The sequence below is a fragment of the Nannospalax galili genome, unplaced genomic scaffold (genome assembly GCF_000622305.1).
Source record: "Nannospalax galili isolate Female #2095 unplaced genomic scaffold, S.galili_v1.0 scaffold237, whole genome shotgun sequence".
NCBI lineage: Eukaryota > Metazoa > Chordata > Mammalia > Rodentia > Spalacidae > Nannospalax > Nannospalax galili.
The window spans coordinates 1342198-1359793 of NW_008339924.1; the positions used below are offsets into that span (position 1 = coordinate 1342198).

Here is a 17596-nt window from a genome sequence, read left to right on the forward strand (position 1 = left end):
CTAGTAGAGGAGGGACCAGGCAGGAGCAGGGGCCACCCTATGTGCCAACATTGAGGTGGCTTCAAGTTTGCCATTCAGGACAATAAGACAGAACTTGGACAAGAACTGTGTGGTGCTGATTCCTGGTCATCTGTACCTGCCCTTTCCCCACAGGTCACAAAACTGGTGAAGAACTACAGGTCCCATTCGGCACTGCTTGCACTGCCCTCTCGTCTATTCTATCATAGGGAGCTTGAGGTTTGTGCTGACCCCAGAGTGGTGACCTCACTGCTGGGCTGGGAGAAGCTGCCTAAGAAAGGTTTTCCTCTCATCTTCCACGGGGTAAGGGTAAGTCTGCCTAGACTGCTCAAGGAGGAAGTCATCCATCTGGGTCAGTTCACCCAGAACAACCTTGCTGTATGATTCCCAGTGTGGTCTGTGTCCCTTGTCTGTACTTCTTAATTATTAGATCCATAGTCAAGCATCTCTCATAGGTCCAAGGTGGGGAAAGACAGGTGCTCATCTCTTAAGTGTAAAAGCAGGAAGCAGGAGCTACTGCTGACTCTACTATCAGGGCTTCCATGCAGAAAGGACTCAGAAATGGATATTGTAGGTCATTGTCCTCGTGCTTACAGCAAACGGGTACTGGGTTCCAAGAGAAAACACAGGCCAGCTAAGCTCCTCAGGTTTCAAAAAGCGCAAAGTGTGGACTAGAAGGCTGGGAGGATGTGCTAGAGAGATGCTCAGCAGTTAAGAGCACTTCTTGCTCTTGAATTAAGACCATTTTGATTCCCGGTATCCACATTGGGTAATTTCACAACTGCCTGTACCTCTAGCTCCAGGGAGGTCTGACAGCGTTGGCCTCTGTGAGTGTACCTGAACTAATGTACACACATACAGACACATAATTAAAAATTCAAATAAAATTTTAAAAAAGAAGGCTTGGAGGTAAGGCTGGAAGGACTGAGGGAAGCTGGACACCAAGGATTGACATCCCAGCCGTCAGGACCAGAGTCAAGTTGAGAACCTGCAAGAACCAGTCAGGCAAGCATTTGAGCCCAGGCCCAGAGGCAGGAAGAATGATAGGGACAGGGACAGAGCCTCTTAAGACCTCAGAGAATGATGCACAGCAGCAAAAATAAATTTCAAACATTCACTAAAATCAGATCGTTTGTACGAGGAATTTGGTTTCAGAACCAGAAATTAAGTTTTACATTCACATCCCCAAAAGAAGGGAATTTAAGTTACAATGCAGCATTAGTGTCACACCCAGAGAGGGAAAGCTAGTGCCAAAGAGCCCTCTTCTCCTACAGCCTGGCCTTGTGGGTGTGTGAGCTCCACCAAAGCATAGTCTCTGCCTCAGTTTCCAAGACTCCTTGGTATCTGGGAGAAGGGAGTGTGGAGTGTTGTGTGCTGGTGTCTGTGGAACACCCTCTCTAAGGTTCCTTGCTTGTGGACAGTGCTCATCAAGCCTTGTGCTGTCTCCTACCCCGAAAATTAACCTCCCCAAGGTTTGGGTAGCTCTGCCCATGCTCAGAAGCCTCTACAGTATCTGTAAATGAGCCTCACTAGGCCTAACCAACATGACAGTAAAACAAAGACCTGAAGCTTTACCTGAGCACATGAAGTGGAACAGGTGTATCCCGAGTAAGAGTCCAAGATCTTGAAACATGCTGGTTCTTGGGGCTGGAGAGATGGCTCAGCAACTAGGACCACTGGCTGCTCTTGCAGAGCACTGGGGTTTGGTTCCCAGCACCCACTTACCTGCCAGGGCTTCTAGATGGTGTGACTTTCTCAGGATTTTCTTTGTGTATTGAAGAATGATAAGTACTTTTGTCTCCCTTTTCCTTCTAGTGCTTTCTATCTCTTCCCTTCTCCCCCCCCCCCCCGTGTGTGTGTGTGTGTGTGTGTGTGTGTGTGTGTGTATTTTTCTGGTTTTCTGACATACGGCCTCACCATGTAACCCATGTTGGCCTTGAATTTTCTATCCTGCATTACCTCCACAGTGCTGTGATTACAGGCCTAAATTACCCCTGACAAAAAATACTTTTAATTTCTAAAGAGCTTAGAATATTTTTTGGTACCTCTTATGTTTTTTTTTTTAAAGACAGGATCTCACTATATAACAGAGGGATATCCTGAAACTTGTTATGTAGTCCAAGCTGACCTTGAACTCAAAGAAGTCTGCCTACCTCTGCCTCATGAGTGCTGGCATTAAAGGTATGGGCCACCACTCTCAGTCCTCATTTCTAACTTTATTAGAGTTTGTTTTTTTTTAAGTTCTCATGGAACTTATACTAGCCTTAAGTTCTCTGTGCATTATAGCTGAGGGGTGGCTTTGAGACTCTGGTTTCTACTTCTGCTTCACAAGTGCTGAGATTACTGGCATGTACTATCACATATCACATTTATTAGGTTAGGGTTGGGAATTTTGTCCTGTAAATTCTGCCTTTAAGCATTTATGGCCTATTAGGCAGTAGTTTAGGTAAACATCCTAAGGATACAGTAAAGTTTTATGCACTGTGTGAGGATGTGGAGCCAGTTAAATTTGTCTGTGCCCTCTTGTTCTATGTTCTGACAACTAGGAACACCCTGGTGGGAGGAGAGTAGTGAAGGTCTCATGTAATAATTATCTCCCTTTTTAAAGATCAAATTCTCTTTGAGTTTCTCATTCTCACTTTGTATCTTTAAGTGCTATTTTCCAAACTCCAGTGTTTTATCTTCCTCACTTTGTAAGGTGCTTCAGTGCTGTTCATGTTTCTAATTGGGGGGAGGAGGAGCCATAGGCACATACATGCCACGGCCTACAGTGCATGTGGAGGTCATCACAGAACTTTGGGGAGCTTATTCTTTCTTTCTACAGCAGGATCTAGGGACTGAACTCGAATCATGAGACTTTTACAAGCAAGTGTGTTTTGCTGCTAAGCCATCTTGCTGGTCCTCTTCATGTTTTTAGCCTTAAATTCTACCTTGTAATAATTATAATGTTGTCACTTCTTATTTTTACCTGGTATTTTTATGTGTATGTGACTACAGGTACCCATGAAAGCCATAGGCATTTGGATACCACAACCCACCTCCCCCCAAGCTAGTATTACAGGCTGTTGTGAGCTACCCCTTGTGGGTTCCTAGGAATTAAATTCAGGTCAATTCCTGGAAGAGCCATATGTGCTCTAACCCACTAAGCCGTGTCTCTAGCCCACACCTGATGTTTTTTTACCCTCTGTTTTTATTCATTATATTTTACTTTTAGATATATGTCTTTGAAGTATCTGGATGTCATGTTTAATCCATTTTAAGAGTTTGCTTTTATTAAGATAAATCAGCAAACTGTGATGAATTTTTTTTGTTGTTGGTAGTGGTGAGGATTTTGGGGGTTTTTGGTTTTTTTTGGTTTTTTTGGTCTTTTGAGACAGGATCTCCTCCCTGTAGCCCCAGCTGGTCTAGAACTTACTATGTAGACCAGGCTGGCCTCAAACTCACAGAGATCCATCTGCCTCTGCCTCTGCCTCTGCCTCCCAAGTGCTGGGATTAAAGGTGTGCACCACCACACCTGGTATCTGGGAATTTTATTTGTCTTTACCTTTGTTGCTGTTCTCACCTTTTGCTTATTTCTCCATTTGATTATTTGCTGTTGATTGAATTTTTCTTATCAGTTTAGAAATTCTGCTATAAGCTTTCATTCCACTAAGCTTTAAGATTCTTGAAATCAGGCCAGCCTGGTCTATATAGAGAGTTCCAGACCAGCTAAGGCTACATAGTGAGATATTATCTCAAAAAACCTAAAAATAAATAAAAACCAGGCATGGCATGGTAGCTCACACCTTTAATTCCAGCACTCCAAAGGTAGAGGCAGGCAGATGTCTGTGAGGTCAAGGCCAGCCTGGACTACATAGAGAGTTCCAGGCCAACTGGGGCTACAAAGTGAGACCCATCTCAAAAACTATAATAAATAAAGATACTGAAATTATACACATACTATAGCCTCCAGGCTAGCTCCTCTTCAGGCCCTACGGTCTGCTCTCATATGGCTCTGGGCTTTTGCCACAATGGCCTTTCCCTCTGTCTAGAGAGTTGTAAGCCATATCATATCATAGCCCTCTGTTCTCCCTCTAGCATGGGCTGCCCTTTATGAGGTGATTCCTGCCCATCCTTGGTCGAGTTACATAAAGGAATTCTTCCCTGACCTTCCACCCTGACATAAATTCCTAAATGATACAATTTGTACAACTGACCTTTCTCTTTTATAGCACTTAGTATGGTTCTGATTTTCAAGTTATTTAGTGATAACTGCCCTGCAAGAAACATGTCTGCATGAGAGTAGGGATTTTTTTCTCTGATATTTATTATGTATTCCTAGCACCTACTTCAACTCCTTGATCAGGAATCCTTGGTAAACATCAGTGGATAAATGACATTGTATCTTCTCATTGACTCAGGGCGATGAAGCACGTGAAGGGAGAAGCCCATCATGGTTCAGCCCAGCTGAGGCCGTCCAGGTGATGCGCTACTGTTGCCTCCTGGCCCGGAGTGTCTCCAGCCAGGTGTCTTCCAAGGACATCGGTGTCATCACACCCTATCGAAAGCAGGTGAGCCCATTAGGACTGTGCCTTGTTCTACACAACCACTGTGGCCCTTGTTTCTTGATTTGTGAAAGACGGAAACAAATACATTTTGAACAGCAGTAGATTTTCAAAGTACCACCATGTCTGAATGATACTTGAAATAGGTTGACAAGCTGGGCGTGGTGGTGCACACCTGTAGTCCCAGCACTTGGAAGGCAGAGGCAGGTGGATCTCTGAGTTCAAGGCCAGCCTGGTCTACATAGTAAGTTCCAGGCCAGCTGGGGCTACAGGGAGACCCTATTTCAAAAAGACCAAAAAAAAAAAAAGAAAAAAGAATAAGTTGACAAACCACAGCTCACACCCAGTTCTAACCAACCACCTATGTTTCTGTATCCAGCGCTAAGTCTTGTTTTTACATTTCTAAGTGATTACATCATAAATATTTACATAAAGAATTGTGGGATAGCCTTGATATTTTGTCCTTTTAAGATAAAACTTTAGCCTGGTTTGGTGGCACATGCCTTTAATCCCAGCACTCAGGAGGCAGAAACAGGCAGAGTTCCTGTGAGCTCAAGTTAAGCCTGGTCTACTTAGCAAATCTCAGACCAGCCAGGACTATGTAGTGAGACCCTGTGTAGAGGGAGAAAAAAAGCTTTCTAGGTGTGGTGGCTTATACCTATAACTGCAGTACTTGAGAGACTGAGGCTGCTAGTTAGAGACCAGTCTGGGCCATATAAGTTCTAAGCCTATTTGAGTTACAGAGTGAAACCCTGTCTCAAAAAAGAAAAGAAAAATGAGGAAGGTAGGGCATGAGGGAGGGAAAGAGAAAAGGTTTGCTCATCCCAGCTCTCAACCAGTGCTTCTTAAAGAGAGTGCTGCTGGCATTCTTGAGGAGGACCCTTCCAGAGGATTATAAGGCAACATTTCTGGTCCTGTAAAGTTCGCTATAGATTATGACAACCAGAAACTGCCATGTTTGTTTACCTGCTCTGAAGCTGTACTAGGGGCAGACAGTGCCAGTATCAAACACAGAATTCAGGAGTTCCTGCCCCTGCAGTATACAAACTACCAAAGCACAGGGAAAAAGCCCCAGAAGAGCAGAACCAGAGGTTGATTGCACAGGTAATTATGAGAACAGATGGCCTTCATTGAGAGCTGGTGTGTGCTGTGCAGGTCTTTGTCCTGAAGTTAGACACAAGATGAGAGTGAGTATTTAGTTCTGGCAATACAGAGATTTCAGGGGCTCAGAAACAGTAATAACATGCTTAAGAGCCCACAGCTAGTCAGTGCTTGAGCTGTCTTTCCTCCTTGCTCGGTTTTGGGCCATTGGCCACCCAGCTTTATGGACACAGCACACCTTCCAACATGATGCTACAGCGCTGCTGGTTCACATGCCCATATTCCTGGATGGACTGTCTACAAGGCCAGACATTTTTATGTTTCTGGTTGCCACTTAAATTACTATTTATTATTAAAAGTAATATTTGGGGGTTGGTGAGATGAGATGGCTCAGCAGGTCAAGGCACTTGCTGCCAAGCCTGACAAGTTCAATCCCTGGTACTCAAAAGGTGGAAGGAGAGAACCAACTCCCACAAATTGTCCTCTGGCCATCACACATGTACACACACACACACACACACACACACACACACACACACACACACACACATAAATAGTATTTTGGGCTAGGGAGAGAGTTTGGTGGGTAATTGCTTGTTGCTTATAAGGACTGAGTTCAAATCCCCAGAACCCATGTAAAGCTACGTTCAGTAGCACATCTGTAATCCCTGTGTTCCAGCCTGACATACACAGCACAGCAGCAAACGACATAGATGCCCTACCTCAAGGCAGAAGGCAAGGACCAACACTGAGGTTGTCTTCTGACCGTGCATGCCATGGCATGTGTACACACACATGCACACACACAGACACACACACAGACACACACTTCCCAGCTAAGTGACTACCCTGTCTTTCTCACTCAATTATCTCCTCTCTCTCTCTCTCTCTCTCTCGCTCTCGCTCTCTCGCTCTCTCGCTCTCTCACTCTCTCTTCTTCAGTCTTCACTGATTTGAGTTGTCTGCCTTCTCATTCATTTTGGGAGTCTGTTCTGCTGGCTGCAGGACTTAGCTACTGGCCAGAGCACCACCCTCCATCAGTACATTCCTCTCTTGCTGTTCAGCTTTACCTTTGAATTTCATCCATTTTCTATGGTGAATCTGATTGTGGATCTTCTGATCTTTATATGGGAATTGTTGAGCTTCTTGGGTCTGTAGATTGTTTTCAACAAATCCACGAAGTTTGGGTTAGTACGTCATCTTTTTCTGTTCCTTCTCTCTTCTCCGAGCTCCTTTTCTCCCACATGGTTTAATTGATCTGTTCTTCAGTTTGAACAGTTTCTGTTGGTGTGTTTTGTTGTTGTTTGTCATTTGTTTTCTGGAACAGTCTCACCCAGGGTAACCTTGAAATCATGGCTATCCTCTTGCCTTATAACCCTAAATCCTGAGGTTATAAGTAGGAGCCACCTCACCGGGCTTAACTTCATTCTTTTTTCTTCTGCTACTGGGAATGCTCTGTTGACTCTTCCAGTGATTGCCACTACATGGTTCTTGATCATTTCTGTCCTTAATGGAATCTCTTTTGTGATATTTGCACATTAAATTTCTTAGCATGGTATCTTCTAGTTATTGGAACATACTGGTAATAGTACTTAGGAGTCTTTGCTAAATCCAACACCCAAGAATATTCCTGGTTCTTTTGATGCCTTCTTGAGTGAATGTGGGTCACATTCTTAAATTATTTATTTAAATATTTTATTATTTTTATATGCATGAATGTATTGCCTACATGTATGTAAGTGCACCCATGTCATGCAGTGCCCATGGAGGTCAGAAGAGAGCGTTGGAGCCCCTGGAACTGGAGTTACAGATGGTTGTTAGCCACCATGTAGGTACTGGGAATTGACAACCAGTGCTCTTAACTACTGAGCTATCTCTCCAGCCCCCCCCCCTTCCTCCGAATGTTTTTTATGTTTGTATTGAGAGCTAGGAACTTTAGAAAACATAGCAACTCTGGGTTTTGATTTCCACCCTGAAGATTGCATGTCTTATTTTTGCTTGCTGCTTTGATTTGTAACTGCCTGAGCTCTGTCTACGTGCACCTGTTCTCTGTCCCTCTCCCTCTCCCATCCCTGTTGAGTGTTATTTTCATTGTTTGAAAGCATGGCTTCTAGTGGATGACTAGCAGTAGAAAATGGCTGTGCTCATCATCTTGAGCTGCCATCCACCAAATACGGATCTGCAGGTGCCTTTGAGCACAGAACTCAGGCTGTTTGAGTCTCCATGCTGCTGTTTCCCAAAAGGCCCTTTTGTATCTACTCAGCCATGGAGCCAGGAACACACTTATCCTTACCTTGCTGAGGGAAGCTCTTGGCCCTCATGTCTACTTGCCTGAGGTGACTTACATTGACTGCCGGATGGAAGAGCCCCAGACCAGAATACCACAGACTCCCATTGTTCCCACTCGAAGCTAAGCAGCATTAACTGCTTAGAGTGAATGTACAACTGTATGATTTCTTTGTGGGAGTAGACTCCTCCTGTCTCTTCATTCAATTGTTACCATCTTGCATCTTGCCTGAATCCTGTTTTGACCTGGAACCTGTCATGAACGCTAGCAGACATCCAGGGGAAATAGCTCCTGTGACATTAGTCTGACCACATGCTATCAGTCCTCAGACTACACTGATCCCTAAGGCTGGGCAGAGCTTCTCAGGGCTTCCACACTGACCTTGGCCACTGCACAGCCACTCAGCATTGTTGCGTAGTTCAGGGTCATCTCACTCACTAATGGACTCGCTAGGACTGACCAGGACTCTGTGCTGCTACTTTGTGTGTGTGTGTGTGTGTGTGTGTGTGTGTGTGTGTGTGTGTGTGTGAATCTGTTCTGCTACTTTGTTTTTGTTTTTTGTTTTTTTGTTTTTTTTTTGTGTGTGTGTGTGTGTGTATGTGTGTGTGTGTAGAGAGAGCATTTCTCCATGGATCCCAAACAGGACTAGAACTCACTTTATATCCCATGCTGGCTTCAAACCCATGATCCTCCTGCCTCAGCCTCCCAAATGCTGGGATTATAGGCATGTGCCACCATACCCAACTCAAATGCTAATGAATATAGGGCCTTGTACATGCTAGGTAAGTGCCATACCATTGAGTTACATATACAGCCCTTAGTACTACCTTTTTTTAAAATTTTATTATTTTTATTTTGTGTGTATGCGTGTATTGCCTGCATGTGGGTAAGTGCACCTGTGTCATGTAATGCCCAAGGAGGTCAGAAGAGGTTGTCAGATCCCCTGGAACTGGAGTTACGGACAGTTGTTAGCTGCCATGTGGGTGCTGGGATTTGAACCCGGGTCTTCTGCAAGAATAATCAGTGTTCTTAACCGCTGAGCCATCTCTCCAGTACCCTATTTTATTTTTATTTCATGTGTATGTGTGTATTGCCTGCATGTAGGTAAGTTGTTCAACGCCTGCAGAGGACAGAAGAGGCTGTCAGATCCCCTGGAACTGGAGTTACAAACAGTTGTTAGCTGCCGTGTGGGTGCTGGGATTTGAATCTTCTGCAAGAATAATCAGTGTTCTTAACCACTGAGCCATCTCTCCAGCCCCAGTACTACCTTTTTAATCCTCATATTCAGGCCAGAATATAGCCTGAATGGGCCTCTGAACTCATTATGTGAGTGAGTCATTTGTCTGGCAAAAGAAAGCAAGTAGCCTTAGCAGTGCTGGTCAGACTTGCTGGCAGACTAGAGACCAAATTATCTGAGGACTACCGTAGGAACAGCTTCTCCAGCCTCCAGTTGCCCAGTTGCCTCCAGTGCAGCCCAGGTTGCTTTTGAGTCCCTCCTCTACTAATCCCCACAGCTCTGCTCCTGCCGTTTACCTTCTGTGGGGTACAACTATCCAGGTACTTAGAACATGGGGAAGTAGCCTGTAGCTCTCTGGTATGTGGTTCTCAGAAAGGTACACAGCAACCAGGTGGCCAGATGCAGAGTCTAGGGCACCATTAGTCCATCTGTCAATCAACTGTCTCCTGTCACACCATGGTCTTTTCACACTGTGATCCTCTTCCTTTGTAGCCTAGGGCAAGTGGAGCTCTGCTTGGTTTGCAGATCTGTGCATTAGCAGGAGAAGCTCAGCTCTTACTGGTGGCTCAGGTGCAAGGAAGCATCCATACTCTTCAGCACCTTTGTTGTGACCTTCTTTGCTCTGTATTCCTCATTACTCAAATCTTTCTTTAGAACCAAGTGTACACCTATAGTCCCAACACTCAAGAGGAGAGGCAGGTGGATCTCTGTGAGTTCAAAGCCAGTCTGGTCTGTAGAGTGAGTTCCAGGCCAGCCAGGACTACCACAATGAGACTCTCTCTCAAAAAATTAAAATTTCTTCAGGCCATGTGGGGACATGCACGGGCTGCAGGAGGCAGTTCTCTTGAGTTACAGTTACTGGGTCACAGCATTCTTGGACTGTACCTCTGCAACAAGGCACCCCTGTTGCCGTGAAAAGGCCCCCATGGGAGATATTAGAGGATTTCCCTTGAGATCTCAATTATCTGGGAGCCTTTCCATGTGTTCATGGCTGTTTTCTTCAGGAATTTGCAGTCTTTGAATTCTAGGTCTTAGGCCCTGTTAGGGATGTCATCTCAGCATACTTTATCATTTGTTAGTAATATGCTTGTAATTTTCTTTTTTATATTATTTTTATTTTATGTGTACGAGTGTACTGCCTGCATGTATGTGAGTGCACCCGTGTCGTGCAGTGCCGCAGAGGTCACAAGAGGGCTTCGGATTCCCCTGGAGCTGGAGTTAAGGACGGTTCGTAACTGCTGTGTGGGTGCTGGGAATCGATCCCGGATCCTCTGCAAGAGCAGTCAGTGCTCTTAACCGCTAAGCCATCCCTCCAGCCCCGATAATGCTTGTAATTTTCATGCACTCATGGTTACAGGTGCTCCTCTGTTTATGCTGGTCTTGCATCCCAATAAACCCATTGTAAATTGATAATGAACTCAAAATGCTTAACTGAACCCCATAGCTTAGAAACAGTGCAATTGGCCTTTAGGATCCATAAGCAATTGCTCCAGGACTCCCCAGATGCTGAATTCTGTGGGTGTTCAAGTCCCTATGAAACAGCATGGTATTTGAATATAACCTAAGCACACATCCAGAATGCAGTGCAAATGATATTATACAGCTCTTCCTGGTATGGCTTAGAGAATCAGGACAGGAAAGCATGTCCGTACATACTCAGTTCAGATACAACCATGCTGGGTCTGTGTACATTTTTGATGTGTGGTTGATTAAGTCCATGGATATAGAGTCCATCCATAGACTGGCTAGGAGCTGAGGCTCACTGTTGCTATCCAGTATACTGCATGCACCTAACGAGAGAAAAAAAATCCAAATTCAAAATGCAGAATCTAACAAAAGTATATCAGCTTTATACCACTGTAAAGTCAAAATTTTAGGAGTTAGGACTGAGGAGATGGCTTATTGCCATTCAAGCATGAGGACCTAAATCTGAGCACCAGCACCTGCAGGAAACTTGGGTGCAGCAGGCCATACCTCTAAATCCGGTGCTTGGGAGGCAGAGATAGAAGGATCCATTGAGCATGATAGCAAGCCATCATAGCCAAATTGGAGAGCTCCAGGTTCAGTGAGAAACCCTGGCTCCAAAAAATACAGTGGAAAGTGATTGAGGGAGACACTTAACACTGACCTCTGACTTCCACATGCACACATACATGACTGTGTACAAACGCATAAAATTTTTTTTGAAGTTAACGCATCTGGGGACTATCTATAAATCATTTCCTTCATGGTTTATGATCTTTGATTTTTATCTACGAAATCCTTCCAACCAAGTATGGTAGCACATGCCTTAATCCCAGTACCTGGGAGGCAGAGACAAAAGGACTGCTATAAGTTCTAGTCCACTTTAGTCTACATAGCACATTCTAAGCCAGCCAGAGCTACAAAGCAGGGCCCTGTTAAAAAGTCTGGGGCTGGAGAGATGGCTCAGCAGCGAAGATGATATACTGCTCTTGCAGAAGACCTGAGTTTGGCTCCCAGCACCCATGTCAAGCAGGGCACATGCTTACACACATACATAATTTAAAATAAAAATAAATCTAAGTGATAATAACGAGCATAACCTGTCTTTGCCTGTGGATGGCGTCTAACTTCCTTGGTCTCCAAAAACTTTAACCATACTTGATGTGGAGTTTAGTCTGCCCAGTTATTTTCAGGTATTCAGAAGCAGGTCCTCCTTTGTGGCATTAGCTGGCTGCTTCTGACTTGGTTAAGTCCTGATTGTGCTCTGTCTTCCTCATTCCTGGAATGCTGCTGGGCCTGCCTGATCCTGCTCAACCCTGCTCCCTGAGAGCCACAGCACTTTAGGGCCCACAGTCCTTGCCACAAAAAAGTATTAGAGACCCAGGACCTACCCTGCCCTGTCGGTTTGGTTACCATCCCACAGAGACATACATCCTAGTTTAGGCTGCAGACATGCATCTAATTTTTTCTTATCACATTGTTCTGTCCTTGACATATTCTTATGGGGAGAGAAGAGATTTTCCACATGAAGACTGGCCTTCCTAATAAGTGTTGACTCCTCCCAGTTTAGAATTTATGTTCTAATCAGTTTACATTTGAAGTGATAGTGATACTTTTTTTTGGTTTTGGTTTTGGTTTTTGAGACAGGATCTCACTGTGTAGCCCTGGCTGGCCTGGAATTCCCTGTGTAGATCAGGCGGGCCTCAAACTCAAAGAGATCTACCAGCCTCCACGTGCTGGGATTAAAGGCATGCAACACTATGTATGCCCAGTGTCCTTTTGAAAGGCAGTATGCTCACTGACTGGTGTATTCATTACTTGTCTCTGTGACCATAATACCAGATGTAAATTCACTTATAGGAGTACGGATTTGTCTTGTCTTAGTTTCAAAGTTTCAGTCCATCAGGGTAGAGAAAGCGTGGTAGAACAGCTCAGTTCATTGTGGCAGGGGCAAACGGCAGAGGCTTTTCACATCACAGGGCTGGGAGACCAGGAACAGAAAGCAAGGCAAGAATCAGGACAGAAGTGGCCTCCAAGCCCTTCCCTAGGGACCTACTTCCATCCAGGTCTCAACTCCTAATGGTTCCATAGCCACCCACAATTACGCCTAGCTGGGGCCTTCAAAACCTTAAGCCTTCTGGGAGACATTTCCGATTCCTTCCTTGGTCCCTCAAATGCTCTTGGCCATCCCAGAATGAGATGTGCATTTGATCCAGCTTTGAGTTCCCATACCCCTAAAAGATTCAACTTTGTTAGAAATCAAATGTTCAAAGTCTGTTCCTCTTGACTGTTAGCCCCTATAAAAAATGAAAAATGGGCTGGGTATGTGGCCCAGTGTTTAAATGAGGACCTGAGTTTCGATCCCCAATACCTACAGCCTATCTAGGGTCACTCCCTTAAAGAAGATCTGCTCTCCCTCACCCCATAGTAATCACTTGCCAATAGTTCCTTGGCTAGGGTTGGGGCCTGCTGCCCATTTCCCCTGTTCTGTGCTGCTTTTTGTCTGATTGAGTCACCATTGTTGCACATTCATACGACCAAGTTCCCAGTGACCTCAAAGCCTGTTTCCTTACGTTCATGTACCAGCCCTGCCTCTTCCTATTTTTCTGCCCCCTCTTCTGCAATGGTCCCTGAGCTGTGGGTGGTGACGTTTAATGTAGCAGTCCTATGCAGGGACACCCACTCTGCAATCTCTTCATTTTCTAAAACTTAGCCAGTTGTGGCCTTCTGTCTGCTGAGCCTTGAAATTTCTTTTTTTGTATTCATTTGCTTACTTACTAGTTTACTTTGGGGTTTTGTTTGTTCTGGTTTTTTTGTTTTGGTTTGTTTTTGTTTTGTGTTGTATGGTGTGGTGTGTTTTGGTTTGGTTTGGTTGTGTTGTGTTGTTGTGTTATATTGTGTTGTTTTGGAGACAAGGTCTCCCTGTAGCACCAGCTGGCCTGCAACTCACTACATAGAACAGACTGGCCTTGATCTCAGAGATCCGCCTATCTCTACCACCCAAGTGCAGGATTAAAGGCGTGCACCACCATGTCCCACTTTGTTTTTAATTTTTGAAGAAAGGGTTTCATGTGTCTCTGGCTGGCCTCAAACTCACTGAGTAGCCATGGCTGGCCTTAAAATCATGATTCTCCTGCCTATGTCTGCCAAGGGCTAGAATTACAGTTATTCACCATACCTGACCTGTTTTGCTGTTTTTCTCACAAATTAATTAGTGAATTGCTTTTGAATTCAGCCTTACCCAAATTTTCAGGACATGGGCAAAATAAAGGCATATTCTTTGTCAGAGTGTAACACAAATAAATGGCCTCTGATCCAATTCCCAATAGAGTCCTTGTTCCCATCTGAGTGAAACTTTATGAACCCACTCTCCACATTTTTGTCAGTATTCTAATCTTCCAGACTTCACCAGAATCATCCTTTAAACTCTGGTCACAGCACTCTAGCACTTCTCTAGCCCACAACATTTCTAAATTCCTCCTGTAAATCAGTTCCAAAGGCCGACGAACCATGTGGTCATGTTTAGTCACAGTGATGACTGCACTTCTCTCATAACCGGTTTTCTATACTAGTTCCTTCTGTGTCACTTGGAGAATAAGTGAAAAACAACTCAAATGGGGAAGGATTTGTTTTGGCTTATGGTTTCCGAGGGTTCCAATCCACCATAGTGGGGGAGGCATGGTGGAGCAGCTTAGGTCGTGGCAGTGGAGCATGTGGCAGAGGCTGTTCACATTACAGAGGACCAAGAAACAGAGACAGAGGCCCTTCAAAGGCCAGTCCCTAGTAACCTACCCCTGCCAGCTGGGCTTCACCTTCTAAAAGTTTCCCAAGATAATGCCACTGGCTATGGACCAAGTGTTCCAAATGTGAACAGAGGTTGGGGTGGGGCACATTTCAAATTCAAACCATAACAGTATTTGGTTTAAGCTGTAATAGGTAAATAACCTGATTTTTACAATGTTATCTTTAATCCTTTAACATTTTAAAGGTAGAGAAAATAAAAATCCTTCTGCGAAATGTTGATTTGACTGACATAAAGGTTGGCTCTGTAGAGGAGTTTCAGGGACAAGAGTACTTGGTCATTGTCATTTCAACTGTAAGTATCCCTCCTTGTGGCTAAGTAACCATGTGCTTGAAGTTGCTGGGTATTTGTTGAGTGACAGATACATTGAAATTTAAAATGGCAGCACCTGATCCACAGCAAAGCAGACTGCACTGCATGGTAGAGACTGTCCTAGAGTCAGGTGTTACAAAAAGTGGTAAAGATGGGAAATTCTTTAACAAAAAAAGAAAAAGTAGGAAGAAATGGCCAGTGTGTGGAGGAATAGGGTGTGTGGAGGAATAGGGTGGGGGGGGGAGTAGGGTGTGTGGGGGAGTAGGGTGTGTGGAAGAATAGTGTGCTGACAGACAGCAGTTGGGGAGCATAAGGCACAGGCCAAGAGGAGACCTCAGCACAGCAGTTTTCACACCACCATCCAGTGACATTGAACCCTCGAAGCCCTGATTTTTAATTTTTAAATAAACGTTATTACAAATGTATGCTAACTGCAGATCAAACATTCAGATGCAAAAGAGAAAAATGTGGACTACCTAAAACCCTGCCACCCAGAGATAACCTGTTAGCACCTGGAGTCTTCCTGTCCGTAGACAGAATAATGTGATACCAGCCCTGTCCCACTTATAAAACTTAATTTTTAACCAATTCTTAACCTTTCCAAATGTCTTCATGTAATACTATTTTATTCGTCTTTGTGTTTTTTAGGTCCGGTCAAATGAAGATAGATTTGAAGACGACCGTTATTTTTTGGGTTTCTTGTCTAATTCAAAAAGATTTAACGTTGCAATTACAAGACCCAAAGCCTTGCTGATTGTTCTGGGAAACCCTCATGTGCTTGTCAGAGTAAGTGAGACCAGGTCACAGGAAATAACTACTGGGCCCAGAGACATGCACATGGCACCAGGAGACACTGGCTTTCCTTCATCTGATTCTGGCTCCCTTCTGTTTTCAACAGGATCCCTGCTTTGGAGCTTTGTTGGAATACAGTGTTACCAATGGTGTTTATACAGGGTGTGATCTACCTCCTGAACTGCAGGCTCTGCAAAAGTGAGCGCTCCTGGTGTCTTCCTAAAAGAAGGGCTGGCTTTAAGACTCCCCCAGCCCTTCCACACAGGCTCTCCCTCGGGGCCCCACACATCCCACCCACTACAGCCTGAGGACCAGCCTTACTTCTTTGGCTCTTCTTCCCCTGAGCTATAGCAGCCACTCTTTCCTGGACATTAGTGGGTCAGTGTGACCCTTGTGTGCCCAAACAGGTACCCCTTGTAAAAGTGCCATGGAGGAAAGAATGTGGTTGTCAGCCCTCTGTGGGAACCAAATTCCATGTGGTCACCTCTCCCCTCCAGCTATGGTTAGACAGCACTGTCAGGATCTGTTGGACACAAAACTTAACACACAGCAGCCAACAGGGAGACTGTGTGCCTCGCCCCGTGGACCCCTAAGCCCAGCCATACTCCTGTCAGTCCTGTGACTCCCAGAGCTCCCTTGTCTCAATGCTGTGGGTGTTGGAAAGGGTAGGACCACTGGGTCACTGTAATGCTCCTGTTCCTGTGCATGGACCTTGGTTCACAAGTTTGTTTTTGCCAGTGGGCTGTCACTGCCACTACCCTGCCTCCAAATAAATATTCCAGTAACCCCAGACCCCTTTCTGTCTCAAAATGTGCCTACATCAGTGATAAGGGTTTTGTGTAGCTTTTACCTCTGATGGCTGCAGTCTTTGGAACTGGTTCTGTCATTCTCTGTTGTAGCATGAGCCAGATGTGTGCCCCAGAGGCACTGAGCAAAGTAAATGTCATCAAGCCCCCTCATCCCAGGCGATGAGCTTGTGTAGGTACAGCAATCAGCCATGGTCACCTCTACTCTGTAGGCGTCACTGCCAAAACCACTGTACCTGGAGGTTGGTCCTTTGAGAACCCGGGAAAGGAGCAGCATAGTGCTTGTTAACCATTTATGCAGGTGGGGAGTCTGTCTCCCTCATGAAGATCTTCCCACCCCTGCTAGCATGTGAGAAGGAAGCCACAGGAAATACAAAAGTGTGCCTCGGGGGTGGCAGAGCTCCCCAAACCAATGTGGCCACCTGCAAGCAGGGACCAGCAGGACATACACATGGACTTTAAATTTGGTCATAAAAGTGCCCTTCTCCTTTTTTGTTTTGTTTTGGTTTTTTTGTTGTTTTGAGACAGGGTGTCTCCATAGCCCCAGCTGACCTGGAACTTGCTGTGTAGACCAGGCTGGCCTCACAGAGATCCACCTGCCTCTGTTAACATGCCCAGCCTTTTTTTCTTTTTTTTTCCTTTTAAAGCTACTTCACAATGTCATTCCCAGCATATTGTAAATATTGCTATTTTAAGGCAGAACAGAGGAGCAGCCAGCCTGTCTGTCTCCCATGAATGAAAAAGCTGTGACATTTTACACCACCACCATCCATTAGAAGGACATTCTCCACAGCTAGAAACTTGGTTCCCGCCCTCTCAAACCCGTATTTCTACTGCCGTGGATTTGAATTCTAGTGCAGAATATTAAAGGTTTGATAGGAAAGAAAATACAAGTTTCCTTTTCTGTTCTGTACTTTGTTCTGGACACGTATTGGGGTTTCACACCCACCACCCCCATGGCCACAGCTGTGCAAAGGCAGGTGACAAGCTGTGGCCAAGGAAGCACAAGCAAAGGGAACATGGCTTGGTGCAAAAGCTTTTGGGTGCCCTTGCCACTTCTGCCCTCACTGGGCACCTGGGCTTATGTTGAAGAAGCAGATAGGGTGGTGAGTGAATAAGGATGATGGGATGGGGACAGAGCCCTCAGCCACTTAGGGATCAGCTGGGGGTGGAATAACTCTGTGCTCTTTGTTCAGAACATTAAAAAGTTGGATTGTGTGTTGGGCATGACCC

The 17596-nt window shown here is 45.0% G+C and overlaps 1 protein-coding gene across 2 annotated transcripts in view; it reads left to right on the top strand.

Annotated features, from left to right (window-relative positions):
• Positions 1 to 16445, top strand: part of Mov10l1 (Mov10 like RISC complex RNA helicase 1) — a 92523-nt gene extending 76078 nt beyond the window's left edge. For both annotated transcript variants that reach the window (XM_029564365.1, XM_029564366.1), the window contains 5 exons: positions 154 to 327; positions 4419 to 4568; positions 14640 to 14747; positions 15414 to 15551; positions 15664 to 16445. In XM_029564365.1, coding sequence (XP_029420225.1) covers positions 154 to 327; positions 4419 to 4568; positions 14640 to 14747; positions 15414 to 15551; positions 15664 to 15759 — 666 coding nt within the window. In that variant the 3' untranslated portion in view covers positions 15760 to 16445. The remainder of the gene's footprint in view (positions 1 to 153; positions 328 to 4418; positions 4569 to 14639; positions 14748 to 15413; positions 15552 to 15663) is intronic.
• Positions 16446 to 17596: the final 1151 nt, after the last annotated feature.